Source organism: Rissa tridactyla, chromosome 4 (genome assembly GCF_028500815.1).
Source record: "Rissa tridactyla isolate bRisTri1 chromosome 4, bRisTri1.patW.cur.20221130, whole genome shotgun sequence".
NCBI classification, from domain to species: Eukaryota; Metazoa; Chordata; class Aves; order Charadriiformes; family Laridae; genus Rissa; species Rissa tridactyla.
This window is the reverse complement of record NC_071469.1, coordinates 65,340,594-65,355,747: the sequence shown is the minus strand read 5'-3', so window position 1 is coordinate 65,355,747 and position 15,154 is coordinate 65,340,594. Positions and strand designations below refer to the sequence as shown.

At 44.2% G+C, this 15,154-nt stretch overlaps 1 protein-coding gene across 1 annotated transcript in view; it reads left to right on the top strand.

Annotated features, from left to right (window-relative positions):
- The window catches only part of PRKCH (protein kinase C eta), a 119,557-nt gene that overhangs the window by 44,648 nt on the left and 59,755 nt on the right, over positions 1-15,154 (top strand). The window contains exons 3-9 of the mRNA XM_054200116.1: positions 5,216-5,366; positions 6,188-6,222; positions 7,743-7,831; positions 9,507-9,636; positions 10,565-10,692; positions 12,896-13,039; positions 13,728-13,901. Coding sequence (XP_054056091.1) covers positions 5,216-5,366; positions 6,188-6,222; positions 7,743-7,831; positions 9,507-9,636; positions 10,565-10,692; positions 12,896-13,039; positions 13,728-13,901 — 851 coding nt within the window. The remainder of the gene's footprint in view (positions 1-5,215; positions 5,367-6,187; positions 6,223-7,742; positions 7,832-9,506; positions 9,637-10,564; positions 10,693-12,895; positions 13,040-13,727; positions 13,902-15,154) is intronic.

The window sequence follows — 15,154 nt, the reverse complement described above, 5'->3', positions numbered from 1 at the left end:
ATGGTGATAAAACTCCTGGTGAAAAGATACCAAGCCTTTGTAAGGGATTTTTGTCATAAGATTTGTGTTTTCCAGTTTGGAAAATAAACATCTTGGTTCAGCCTCTGTTTGTATTCAGTAGATGTGAGGAAGCCCACTGTTAGGTAAATATTGAGAGAACACCTACATACTGATAGCCAAAGGGGCGCGTGTGTGTATTCATTCCCCCCCATTTACTTGATTTGTTTTATATCTTCTTTTCCTAAAACACCCGCTACTAAAGATACCCACTACTACTCACCGTTAGGGCATGGGCTAGATGAGTGTTTAGCCTGATGTGAAATTGTTGTTCGGTGCTGCAGTGCTTGGGAGAGGCGAGGGGTCTGTCAATCTTCTGTCTTGCTTTTTACAGTCTAATAAGTCCAGTGGTTGGTCTCTGCTCTGTGCTCATCCATCACTTAATGCAACGGGATCTTGCCTGCAGTGCTCCCAGGGGAGCATAGGATAACCTCTGTGTACTGTTACTAATGAAAAAGGCTTAATTAAGTTTTAATCTATTAGCATTATTGCTTTAAGGCTTTTTACATTGCTTTTTTGAATATCTTTGGTTCTTTCAAAGAAAAATCCCATTGACGCATACGGAAGTGTAACACTAGAAATTGTCATGTACCCAAGTGACCTTTGCCGAGCCGGTGTTATAGCAGTGGTTGGTAGCGCGACAGCGAGTTTGATTTCCAATAGATGAGACCTGACAGGCTTTAACTAGTTGAGGCAAATAGTTACACACACAGCACTTCATTCTGCAGCTCTTCCTCTTGTCTTACTGCTGTAGATGTCTTAACGCCACCCCTGTAAGGACTAAAATGGAATTACCCCCTGGAATAAAAAATTGGGGGGGGGGGGCGGGGTTGAGGAGAGAAAGGGGGGATCTCTGGCTGGGAAGGGCAGGATCAGGTAAGCTCCGGGGGCAGGTGGGGCAGGGTAATGAGGTTGCCGAGTGGGTGAGCAGTGTGCTAGTGTGTGCAGTTGTCCTCAGATGACTTGGTGGGTTATTTATTCTCTCTCCCTCCGTGTGCATAATTTCCAGTGCCATAAACACGTGTTAGGCATGAGTGGAGAGGAGGAAAGGGGAAGAGGCTTTCTAGTGTTTCACTTTGTAGTTACTTTTGCACATAGCCAGGCACAGTAAATACCCAACAGTTACAGGCATCCAAATTTAACCATGGATGTGGACAACTCCCTTTGAGCAATTACTTGCCTGTTTTTATAGCAGTATTTGGACATTTGAACCATTCATGGTGGTTGTTGCTTTACCAGAGATTAGAGGGTTTTAAAATTCTGGGTCTCCTAAAGTGGTCTAGATCTGCTTTGTTTTGTAAAATGCTCTCCGCGTGCAGAAGGAAAATCTATATTCTGTAGGGAACTGGTCAGAAGACAGGACAAGAGTGGGGAAAATGTCTGTGATGACTTTACGTCCTGTGACGCTAAAGGTGAGAGGCGTGAGGGGCTGCTGTGTTGGCCACCCTGTCAACTAGCAGGCTTCAGTGCTGCGTTGATGGTTTCTGCACGCAACCTCTCACCCAGCGGCACTGGGAGCTCGGCAGCTGAGGAAGTGCCATGTTGGTGGCTGGTCATTAGGAGGAAGATGGTTTTGGTAGCGATATGTTGCACCATTTCAAAAGCACTTGCGCCTTGTTGGAGTGTTGAACTTGCCCGCCCTATGGTGTGGTGTGTGGGATGGATGAGCGCCCAAGCCCTCTGAAAGAGGGATGTATTCTGTGGAATGTGGTTGTATATGTCAATGCACTAGAGCATGCGGTGGATGGTCTCCTGCAGCTATGCCTGGGCCTGAGTTGTGGCTGAAGTTGTGCTGTGCTCTCCTCCTTTTCGCTTGAGACAGCATCAGGAAATGGGAAGAGCAGCGCCCAAAAGAGCTGACGGTGAATGAAAAGTAATTCAGGTATTGCTGAAGTCAGTCTCCTGCTTAATAATACTTAGATTTGTTATAATGTAATGTGAGGTGAATGTAAGCATGGGTAAGGATCACCTGGAAGACGTGCAGCATCTGGAGAAAGTTAGCAGGGTAATGCAGCCAAGTAGTGTGGGAAAATGTGAAATTTGAGGAATGTTTTAAATGCGAAATATGCTTTTAGGAAAAAAAAAAAAAAAGACAAAAAGCTTGTGGCATGTGTTTTAAGATGGAAGTTGCCGTGCTGCATGAGATGTCTGTGGCTGGAGAACAGGAGATGGAGTATAGCTTGGAAGAGAAGGCTCAAGGCTGGCCACGGGTGTGATCCATCAGTGCAGGCAGCATGGACACTTCCTCTATCTCCCATGAGAAAGCAAGTGCCTGTCATTTTTTAGTCTTCCTGAACCATTTCAAAATTGCAGTCTCTCTGAAGCCAGGCAAACCACAGGGATGCACAGCAGTGTCCCACTCAGTGGCTTTGTGGGCTACCCTTGGGTGTCCCCTGTTCCTGGTGCAAAGGACTGGTTTGCTCTTGGCTGTGTGTGGGCTGCTTGCTGTGTGGGAGAGCACCAGGGGGGCAATTACCACGTGCTGGTCCTTGAGGGGAACCGTAACAAAACCAGCAACTACATGAGCTAAATTGGGAACATATTCTCTTAAACTCTGGTAAATGTGAGTGCATGAACTTAAAGGGCATCAGCTGCTGGGCTTCTAACGGAGCAGCTGGTGTGAAGCAAGCTGGTAACTGGATTGCCTCCCTAGGTGGTTTACTTACATGCTCACCCCCCACTCACAAACCCTGCCCTTCCCTTTCCGTGCCTTGCAAGTTCTCTTGTATGTGTTGGATGCCAAGACAGGATACTTTGCCAGTTGAGGTGTTTGACCCTGATTTAGGAAAACACTTAAGCATATGGTTTAACCTAGATCAAGGAGATGTTCTCTTGAATTTAAAGGTGGGCAAGTTCTATAACGCTGTAAGGAAATTTTTATTTATATATATATAAAAAATTAAATAATTCTCACGTGAAGTTGCAGGAGGTTTGCGCTCAGTGAAGCAACTGGCTCTTGACCTTTCTTTTGGGGAAGAGGGATGAACTGGTTTACTGCTTGAAGTTCTTCTTGCCCATGTTTCCAATGGTGGATAATGGGACTATTGATTTTGTGCAATGACGATTGAATGTTTGGAAGGGATATGGAACCTCTGTGCATCGGCTCTCACTTCTGGAGATCAAAATGACATCTCATGTGTGGGAAAGAGGCAAATTATTTCCCAGCTGCAGGGTTCCTCCATCTTGCTGTCGTGTGTTTCTGGCTGCCCACTGACAGAGGCAGGATGCTGAACTAGATGGACCAGTGTTCTGATTCAGTCTGGCAGTTCCTGTGGTTCTCTGAGTCCTGTTGACTTCAGTGAGAATTAAACACATGTTCGAGCACTTCTCTAGAAAGGCAGGCTGTTCTGCGCCAGCCTCTCTGCCCAGCTGCTTGGCGCTCTGTAGTAAGGAAAGGAGGTTTCTGTTAAGTGCTTGGTTGGCCCTACCACATCCTCTTTTTTTTTTTTTTTGTGTCTGTTTTAATGGGAAAATCGTAATTTATAGCGTGCGCTTCCATTTTAAAAATAAATGTGAGCTGTCTTAAAGTCAAGCCAGGCTCCATGTCGCAGTTACGCCATTGGATAGGTGGTTTCCATTAGTGCCTGTAGAGGGGACGCACGCACAAATGGCTGGGAGAACACAGCAGAAAAAAGCCCTTGAGCTTTATGGCTGGCTGTGCTTCTAAACCTGTGTGGTAAGAGTACCAAGAGGAATACATTGTACGTTCCTCGTAGCCCTTTGAAGTGGCTGGGTTAAGTACTGACAGTATGGCTTCCCTTATCTCCGCTTCTACAAAGAGGACTGGGAAATTGGCCTGTGATGTGGGACTCTTACATTTCAAGCCTTGATCACGTTGACAGCTTTTTCCCTCTTCTCCCCCCCAGCATTTAATCAATAAAGCTAGTTGAAAGCAGGGAAATGCTCTGCCCCCTTTTTATGGGTAAACGAAGCGGTGCGGTAACAGCTGTGCTCGGGTACTGCTGCCGATCCACTGCTCCAGGATGATCAGATGGGTGGGAAGTTTACAGAGCGCCTGTCCCTTCCTGTGTCATGGCATCCGTGCAGGCTTGGCAATAGCTGGCGTTTGTCTTGCATCCAAGTCCGGACTCAAAACAAGAGTCCCTAGTACATACACTGGTGCAGACTCACCTCCAGCAGGCTCCACTGTGCATCCCTAAAGTGCATTTGTTAGTAGGACCTTTCCTTCGGAAAGCAACTAACTTGAAAACTGCAAATTTAATTTCTTTCTCTGAGGCGAGTGTGCCCCAGATGAGGCTTTGATCTATGAAGCTCAGCTGAGTCTGACCTGGTCTGTGCAAGGATCCCAGCACAGCTGGCTGTGATTTGCAAGTCAGATGGCTGCTGCTGTGTGGGAATGGCTTTCTTGATGTAGAGCTCAGTTCTGCCTTTTGAGAGCGACTTGTTTTGTGTAAACTGAAGTTTGCTAGGAAATCATTATATGGCTGAATTAAATAATAATAAAAAAAAAAAGTTTTTGAGACAATTCAAATTTGAATGCTAGCAGTTCCTGGGTCCCTGCTTCCCAGACCTTTAAAATATTAGATACCTTTTGGAAAATGAGCCCTTTAAAGAAAGCTGAGAGTGGCGTGTATTGGCAACTTGGCAGTCCTTGAAAAAGTAGACTGTGCCTTTTTGTCCAATACAGGGAACAAAATTGCTACAAATGGCGATACCGAAGCGTAGCCTGAGAATACTGAGTGTGGATAAACCCTGCTCACTGAGCAAGGCACTGCTTTGGCTCGGCAAGCGGGGGGCTGCTCAGTTGATTGCACATAGTCATGTTTTCAGGTGTTATTGCCCAAAAAGCTGTGAGTTATAACAACTCATTAACCTTCAGCTTCTGGTCTGTTTACAGCTTGTGAATTAATGGATTAATGACATGTCTGAACATGGGAGAGGAGCGAGAGGAAGATGGGAAGAGGCAGTTATTTCTGCATGAAGAATGTAATTTTGAGCTAAAGGGGCCTTTTGCAATTAACTTCCTTGCTTGTCCCAAAGGCTACCCTCATTCTAGACTGTGGTCCCCTGACTTCTATACCAGGGATGTAATTGTGGCCTTTGAAAGCATTTTGTGCCATAGCAAAAACAGGAGTAATAACTGTGCATGACAATGTTAATGTTTTATTGCTTTTTTTTATTCCTATCCCATGCACAGGGACCCTCCAGAGGGATCGAATTTTTAAGAACCTCACTCGGAAACGCCAGCGGGCAATGCGAAGGCGAGTGCATCAGGTGAACGGGCACAAATTCATGGCTACCTACCTGCGACAGCCAACGTACTGCTCGCACTGCAGGGAGTTCATCTGGTAAGAACGGCTTGAACATGGTGGTGTGGTGCTTCCCGTCCCTTCGTGTTTTGGGGCCTGACATGCCACCCCCGATCCTGAATCAGTCACTCGGCACTTTGCTAAGGGCCACTGATGTGATTCCCCATGGCCATCAGGTTTGGCAGGGTAAACTTATGTTGCAAACTGGAGTTTACTGCAGAGAGACCAGAGGTGATGTGTATGTTGGATGCCAGAAACAAACTGGGATGGTGTGGGGATGAGGCAACGTTCCTCACTTGTAAGCAAAGGTGTTATTTTGGGGGTGGGGGGGAAAGTAACCCAGGCAATCTGTAGAAAGACCCCGGCTATTAACTTGAGTGGAGTTTTGAGATTACACTGAGAAAAAACAGTTGCTTGGAAGACTAGTGAAAATGCCTGATAATAGAAGAGCCATCAGAGGTGTGAGGTGTGGGGTGGAACATATTGGGGAGTAGGCAGAGCAGGGGGGAAAAACTTAAATGTGTCTCAAAAGAGCATGGAGTGGGAGAGATAATAACAGGGTGTGGGCTGCTGGGATCTGTCTGATAAGTGTGGTGTGTGTTGTAATAAAGTGAGGTATTTCAGAAACTAGAGTGAGGGGGGAATATGGGGAATAACATGGACGTTGACAGCCTGACCTTGTAGTGCTTTGTTATGCTCTCACACCCCTGTGCTGAATCGCACCAGTATTGCTGGGCAATTTTGCCCTGGGGATCTGGTCATTTGGGATGCTCTTGCATTTTGGCGCTCTCTTCTGTAAATGATCTGAAAGAAGACTGGCTTTCTGATGCTAAATTACGCTCATGTTTTGTTTTGAACAGGGGCGTGTTTGGGAAGCAGGGATACCAGTGCCAAGGTAAGGTGCTCTGCGCCTGCACAATGTGTGTGTAGGATGTGCTGTCTCAGGAGGAGTCTCCTGTGCTGCTGGGACATCCTGCGGTTACAAGCTTCTCTGAAGTCACCACTCCTCTTCCTCCCCAGCCAGCCAAAACTGTGCATTTGAGCAGCTGTCAGGCTGACAGCTTGCATGCACCCAGGAGCAACCATCTACGTTCATGCAAACACCTAGGAGTCCGGTTGTTGTGTTTCACCCACAGTTTTCCTCCTGTGCAGATCCACTGAGTTGCTGAGTATGGGTAACAGTCAGCTAGGTTTGAGAGACTGGGATTCCTTCAGGACAGTGTGAGACTGGTACTGGGCCACAAAGTATCCTACTGGAATGACCACCCTCTTCCTTTTTCCACCTATGAAGTTTAACAAAATAAACCTAGGAATGTGACTTCAAAGGGCAGCTTTGTGGGCTGGGACATTGCTTTGTCTGAATGCATATTTTGGCTGAATGGCTGTATTATAGATGTATGTGATGCTTGTTTGCACTTAATTATTGTTTTTCCTTTCCCTTTTTCTACGGTAAGATTTTTTTTTTTATTATTTTATTTTATTATTTGCCTCACAGGTGTATGGTCACTCAGTATAACCTTCTAACACAGCCTGCTTCTTGTGCAATATAATAGGGCACTAGTGTCCTCATATGAAAGGAAGCTACATGTAAACAAAATGGATATCCTGCATAAAATTTCTGGGTGAAAGTGAATGTTATTGATATACCCTTATAAGTGCAAGCTTGAGTCAGCAACAAACAGAATATTGTGGGACCCTGCAACACATCAGCAATGTAGTTTCCATCATAAAAATCTCCTTACGTAGACAGTAGCTACGGCCCTTGGTGGTGTCCACAGTACACGCTGGGTTATGGAGCGGAGGAATCTAAGTTCATTCCAGCCAAGCCAGCTTCAGACCTGGAGAGAACTCAATTCTGCTTTAGGGCTGATTAGTCCTCTTGATGCGGACTAGCTAATTAGTCCAGACACAGCACCGTTCTGCTGCAGTTATCCAGCTCCCCAGATCCAAGCATTGCACTGAGCCTTAATGACAAACTAACCTGGGCAGGAGTCATTTGGGTATCCAGTGTAAGAGACACTATGCCACTGAGGTGTGGGGATGGCTTTTGTTATCTCAGACCTGTGTATTGTTTGTGTATGTTGTGAGAAATGCTCTCAGCTGGATAATTTCAACAGCATTTTTTTAGTGCATTTGTGAAATTACGCTGTTATTGCTGTGGGCATCACATGTATTTTATATAGGCAGCTGTTTTCTAGGCTGTATGAGTGATCCAGTGCAGGATTTCTGTTGCAATGGGTTGGAGATGCATGTCTGGATCTGTTACGAGATTTTGGAAATTCCAGGCCACCGATTATTTTTCACCTCTTTACCATGTCCTGATGATATATTCGAGCCTTAAAGAACCCAGCTTATGGGTGGATGTGTTCTGAGTCTTTCAACAGCTATTTTCAGCATGCCTCTTTTATTTCCTAGTATGCACCTGTGTTGTACACAAGCGCTGCCATCATCTAATTGTTACAGCTTGCACGTGCCAAAACAATACTAACAAGATCGATCTCAAGGTAAAGTCATGGTGGTTATTTTGGGTCATCATAATTTGTGAATCCTGAGGTTTTCTGGGTTGCTGGGGGTTGTCCTATAATAGAATTTACTCTGTGTTATCTTTATTCATAGATTTTAAAGTGAGGAAGAGTGATAGGGACGTGCCTAAAGGTCATGCAATATCATCTCGTTCTTCTGTTAATTCCAGTAGCTGCTTGGACTAGCACGTAGTTTAGGAAGGCATAGTGTCTTCATTGGAAGACATCAAGAAATAGCATATCCACTGTTTTACATGGTAATTTTCTTTCATGATTAACTGTGTTGTCATCAAAATTTGGTGCCCAGTTCTTAATGTGGATTTCTCTAGCTTTAAAATCTAACCACTGGTCTTTGTTATGCCTCTCTCTTTTCTGGTAATTTAAAGGGCTCATTTAGTCATTGCTCCACACCTTTACTCTATGAAATTATTTATGTTGTAATAAAGAACCCTTGCATAACTTGTGTTTTTGAAGGTTTTCTTTTTTTCTAGTTTTGGCTGTATTTGACCAGAATAATATCCCCACCTAAAACTGCCCTGTACATTGCATGTATCATTTCTGTAACTGGAAATTGTTTAAAAACTGTTTGAGGAAAAGTCAATTGAAATATTTTTAATCGGGAGGTAGCTCTGTGTTGTGTGCCATGCAGAAGCTTTCTTTCCAGTGCAGATAAGCAGTTGCCTTTGCTCTTTATTTCTTCCCTCCAAACTGAGCTAGACTTAAGTCTTAAAATGCCCCCTTGCCAAGCCAGATGAAAATAAGTTAACATGCCTAAGGGTAAACGTACAAGTTAAATACCGGGTCTCCTCACCCCTCTCCTAGGATTATGAAGGGTTTATAACACATTTAAGCTACTTTAAAAGAAGACGGAGATGAGGAGGCACCGCTCACTTTAAACTCATGGTTTCAGTCGCACCCCTGACTCTTCTTTGGGAAGCTGTGGGTTCCCCCTCAGTCTTCCAGGATCTGCATGTTGAGAAACAAAGTAGAAAGTAATGAAGAGGCTAAATGGGCATTTGTTTCTTCAGCTGATGTAACATTTTCGAAGGTGTCTTTGAGATCCGAATGATTCACAATTGGAAAAGAACAAAGTTAAAAAGGGGATGGGAGCAAGTGATAAAGCGAAACATGGGCCTGAAATGAAAGACTGTTAATAACAAGGAGGGTGAGAAGAGGAATGAGAATTTTAGACGCTGGGAAAACTATTCTATATTAAATGTAATAAAATCAACAGTTTGACCTAAAGTTATATGGTTGCACATAGTATGCAAGTTGATAATTTGAAAATGGGTTAGTTACAAAATGCTGTAGCTAGCATAATTTATATGCGGCCCCTTCAGAGTGATAGGTTTGTGATGAGGTAATCTACTTCTCACTTGGCTTTAAGAATTTAAAATTGGTTAGGCAGCCCTCTTTAAAGTCTGCTTTGTGAGTTAGTCCAGCCTGCCCAGCAAAGAAACCAGAGCAGCCTCACAGCAGGTGAGGTTGTTCACTCAATGTTCGCTTGCAATAAACATCAGTGAGGTGATAGATTGGGACATTTTCTGAGTTGGAATTATTTTCATAGTTTTGCACTTAAATGCCTGTATGTAAATGAACGTCAGCAGATATACACTTTTTTCGTTTTAAACCTATGTTTTTCTTTTGGGCTCCTCAGGTGACCGAACAGAGGTTTGGAATCAACATTCCTCATAAGTTCAGCGTCCACAACTACAAAGTCCCGACTTTCTGTGACCACTGCGGTTCTTTGCTCTGGGGAATCATGCGACAGGGCCTACAGTGTAAAAGTGAGCAGCTTCTTACAGTAGGCTTTTCACAAAATACATATATTTTAGACTCTTGATGCACTGCGTGGGCTTGATTTGTGCAACCTTCAAGAGAAAGCTGAGCAATGAATATTCATCTTTGCAAGAGTTAACAAAAACGCTGATCTAGTTTTTTGACTCAGGCTTCCAGAAGGGCTCTACTTTGCACTCTCAGCACAGCTTTGTTAGTTAAAACTTGCATTATTGAAAATATTCTCGGGTATTGCTGCTTTCTGCATTCATTTTTCCCTTGACTTTGAAGGTTTTTCCTCAGTTACTGAGATAAGGCAATGAAAAGGCATTCGAGGGGAAAAAAATGTCATTGCTTTAGGTTGACTACCCTGTCACACTGTTAATTGACGACAAAGCATGTCCTGGTGTTACGTTTTTGTTTCAGTGATCCAGACTGTAAAATTGTATGGGTAGCAAACAGTTCCAATTTGCCTTCATCTCCCACAAGAGGGTGTACGTGTGTCCATGAAAAAGAGCAAGAAAGATTTTAGTTTCCCACTGAACAATATAGCTTTAAAATTAGATAACTGGAAATGCAGGGGAAGTTTGTTGCAAATTCTGTGGCATTATAAATCCTAAATTTACCTGCAGGCATAGCTCCAGTGGTGTTTATATTCCTGACAAACGTGCTTGTGAATACCTTCAGGCAATGTGACATCCTACTTGGAGAGTTTGGGGTATATTGCTGATTTTTCAGGAGTTTATTCTCTTATAAGAGTCCTAGTTTTGTTTCTGCCTAGATCGGTGGCAGAAATCTAGTTTAAAGACACAGAGTAGATCGAGATGGGTATGTTTCCTGAAGCAGAATTGCTAAATTATTTCCCAGCAATAAATCCCTCGAAGTTATTTTAATTGTTCCTTTGCTGTTATTTTCCATCCCTAATATTGCCTCTGTCAGTCTGTAAAATGAACGTCCACATCCGATGCCAAGCAAACGTTGCACCGAACTGTGGGGTGAACTCAGCAGAGCTTGCTAAAACCTTGGCATGCATGGGTCTGCAACCAGGAAGCATTTCCCCAAATTCGGTGAGTCTTTCTTTTTCTCCACGCCCTGCCCCCCCTGCCCCACACACCCCATTTAAAACATTCACAACTGAGTATATGGGTGCAGGAGAAGCGAGAGACTTCAGTTATGAGAGATGGTGTTGGGTGGTGGACTGCGTGAGTAGGTTGTTACTGTCTGTGGCTTGTGGCAAAGACTTCACCTGGAAAATGGATGTCTTGTCTCCACCAGGGTAAACCTGGGTATTTTAATTTATAGGTGTTGCTTTGTTGTACGCTCATGTTTCACAGTGGTGTGATGGTGTGACTCCAGTAACTCTTTTATCTCTTTGGTATGAATGAGAGGAGAATAAGACTCCTAACTAATTACTGATCAATGTAATTCATGCCATACCTTTTTCTACTTTTACCACAAGCACAAAAGCTTTGTCTGCTTATGTAGCTTGTGATAGAGCAAAGGAAGAGCTCAGCAAGAAGCCTAGGTTCTCTTCCCAGCTTTGTCATTGTTTTTCTGAGTGATTTTGGGGAAACCATTTCACTCTTCGTTACAGTTTCCCCAGCTAAAATCGGTGGTCCCTGTCAACGCAACATCAGCTCTGATCTTTGCCGTCTGAGACAGAGTCCCAGTGAGATTTTGCCAGGATTGGGACGTATGTGTACAGTTTCTGCTTGTCAGTATTTAAGGCATCCTAAAAATCCAGCTGTTGTAAATCTGAGTCTATTCAGAGAGTTTAAAACATACTGTAAGAGCTTGAGTCAAAATGCCCAAAAAGGGTGATGGAAATCAGAGCTGTCATTTGATAACAAGTTTTCATCGTGTTTCCTTTAGTAGCAGTTTTGAAAAGTGAGTTTGCTTGAAACCACAATAACTTGTAATAAAATGGTGGTCTATTTATTTTTATTTGACCAAAAAGAAAACCTTAAACCCCCCAAAACATACTTGCCAGACCTGCTAAATCTTGTCATACAGTTAGTCAGCTACATTGGTTGACCACATCATACTGTATCAGCCTAGCCTGCTCATCAGGCTGTGCTGCCCCTTCTGAATTCAGTTGGTTTGTAGCAAACGAGACTTTCTTACCTTCGCTCTTCATGCTGTGGCAGTTCAGGGGGACAGTCATCCTGGGACTTACAGGGAAACACAAGTCCCGCACTCCCCGCTCAGCTCTGTAAAAATCACCACTTGTTAGCATTTGTTGTTTGCATAATCTGCACGTCAACAGGAGATGAAACCAGGAAAATAAAAACCTGTTCTTGGTTTTTAACAGTCTCTTCTCGTTATTTGTGAGCTAAAGGCTCTAGGTAAGTGCTCAGACTGTGCTATAAGCTTAAATCTGATGGGAGTTTTGCTGGGTGCTGTCCTGAATGCTCTTGGTTCGTTCCCCATGGCGGGGGTTGCCGCTTCGATGGGAGTGAGACAGGTCGTCTCTGCAGGAAGAATTTTGCTTTACGCTAAAGTAGTCACAAGGTGGAGCTCAAGAAGTCCGTGTGACTTTGTTTGGGCTAATAAATTCGTGGTTTAAACGTGTACTCGTACCAAGAGAGCTGTGAACAGAGGGCTGTAGAGGCTGACTTGATCTTCATGTGCTGTAAAAACAGAAGCTCTAGAAATGTGTGCTAATATTGGTACAGTTCCTGAAAATGCAGACACCTCACTGCTCGTGTGGGAATGAACAGCCTTCCATTGAATTTACAGCAGTGGAGGAAGCAGCAGCTCAGCTGTGGGAAAGAAAAATATTCTGAAGTTTGGGTCCTGCTGAGCTAGGTTTTGATTAAGAGTCTTAAAATCAGATAGACTCCCAAGATATACAGCCCAGGTTCTAAGTCTCATCAGCACTTCGCATATTGCATAAATTACGTAGTACTCCTCGCTCTGATGTTAGATAGGAGACTTGGATTTTCACACTCATTGCCTTATTTTTCTGGGGAGTGAGAATGGAGAGGGGCAGGCTTGCCTCTTGAATCCGCTGAGTAGCGGGTTTACAACTTAAGATGCCTAGGTCAGGAGCCAGCGTTGCTGACATCTCAGCACAGCTCAGCGAGGTTGGCTGGTCACATGTGACAGCTATGTGGGTGGTGGTATCAAGGTGCTTTCTGTTCCAGAGGCCGTATGGTGCATTTGAACAGGTCCTAAATGCCCAGGTTGGTAAGTTGACTACTGGGGTACACCTGCGAGGCAAAAGTACAATATCTGTGCAGACCGATACTTATTTACTTTCCTCCACAGAAACTGGTTTCAAGATCTACTTTGAGACATCAGGGAAAAGGAAGCCTGAAAGATGGCAACAACGTTAGTGAAAGTTCAGCGAGCAAACTTGGGATCAAAGATTTAACCTTCCTTCGCGTATTGGGAAAGGGCAGTTTTGGAAAGGTGAGAGTTATTTGTGGCTCTTTTGGGGAAACCCACATTCCTTATTTAAGAAGCTCCAAGGTAGATGAAGTTATTTCATAACGTGGCACACAGGCTGTCCAGTGGGGTATGCTTTGTGCAGCAAGGTTGGTTACAGAGAGCAGGGAGAAAAGGAAGAGAAAGCAAAGGGAAGAACTGGATATCACAAGAAAACCCCAAACACATTATCAACCAAAGGAACAGCTGCATGCCAGGGCCCATACCAGAAATTGCAAGTGTGTGCATTAGCACTTGTTTGGGCAGCATTGGTTTCAAATGTAGTGAGAAAGGGATTTCGTTTCTTTGCTTTGCTACAAAGCCAATGTGAAATGGTGTACTTGAATTTGATAACTGAGGAGGGAATTGAGAGAGATGGCACTTCTCAGGGGGGTTGCCCTGGCATGGTGGATGACCTTCAACCACCTAGCCCCATGCCAGACGTTGGAGCAACGTGTGTGGGCATTTCTATCTGGAGAAGCCTGCTGCAGACAGTAGCATTTGTGTCATCAATTGTACACCAATGCCCATACTAACAGGCTGACTCACTTGCATCTACAAGCCTGGTCATGAGATAACTGACCTTTCTAGTGTGAAAAGTTGCGAGAGGTTTTATGTTGCTTGTAGACACTGAGGGCTCAGCCCTTGTGATTCACCTTTCCCTTTGGTTTAGGTGATGCTTGCCAAGATGAAAGAGAGTGGGCAGCTCTATGCAGTGAAGGTGTTGAAGAAGGACGTCATTCTCCAAGATGACGATGTTGAATGCACCATGACCGAGAAACGCATCCTTTCCTTGGCAAGGAACCACCCATTCCTCACCAAACTCTACTGTTGCTTCCAGACTCCTGTAAGTATAGCCCAGACAGTACATAGCCTTCTTCCTCACACTGGCTGGCATGTTCCTGACACAGGAGACACACTCTCCTGTGTATTTGCTCCCCAGCCTGTTATAAATGTCCACCTTAGACCCAGGAGGAACCACTCTGCTCAAGGGTGAACAGAGCACTCTGCTATATTCCATCTCTAACATCTGATGGGCGTTTAGGCATTTGGCACACAAAATCCTGGCTTGTTCTAGTTCTCTAACAAAATGGTAATAACAGGGAAGCCTTTCTTTGTGTCTTCCCTAGAAACACCTCTGTGCCATTGGATGTTTCCAAATATATGTGCGCAAATGTCTACAGACCTGCAGTGTCCTTTAGTTGCTGTGGGATCTCAGGCCCTACTGTTCCTGATACCTGAATTTGCATTTGCATTGAATTATCTGAAAACTCAATGAACGGTACTTGGAAGCAGGCCTCCTGTATCTACCAGCCTTTGTATATTGCTCAGAACTGAATGAAAGATCCATCTGGGGTTACCGGAAAGGATCTTACTTACATGGGTGAACACTGAATCAGATCTGTATACAGTTGGTATTTTTTCTTGTGTAGGTAAGTCAAATGATAGCATTGCTGTCACTTGCGGTATGTATACCTCAGCAGAGTACTGCACATCTGCTGCCTGTCCAGTTTAGAGCCTCCTCTGGTGTGTGCTGTGGGTGGGAGCTTCTTGCTGACGTGGGTGGTGGAGGGGAGGAGTGGCTGTGATGGAAGCAGTGGCCACAGCCTTGTCCCAGCAAGGTGAGTTTGGGAGTCCCTGAGCTAAGCTGTTACTTAAGGACCAAAGCATTTTCTGCAGTGTAGCTCTTCCATACTGCCTGGTCTCCTTTCCAGTTGCTTTTTGTCCGTTGCTAAATGGTAATAGAGCTTGTTTTTCTCTTAGAAGAGGCAGGAGCAGGAGAAACTTGACCTTTTAATTGTGGCTTCACTCCTCCTACATAAACCCAAAATACTAAAAAAAAAAAAAAAAAAAAAAGACAGACAAACGCATCCTGCCACCCACCCACTTCTCTTCTCACTGGGGTGATGCAACAGCTAGCTATGGAGTTTAAGAATTGGGCTTGTTTAGGGTGGAGCCCTTGGGTAAACTCACATAATAGAAATGAGGTGGGTTTTGTTGGTGGTTTTTTTTTTTTTTTTTATGTATAGCTTACCTGGTTCACAGAGCAGCTGTGCTGTATAGCAGAAAGCAGAAACAAAGCTCATTGTTGTCACTAGT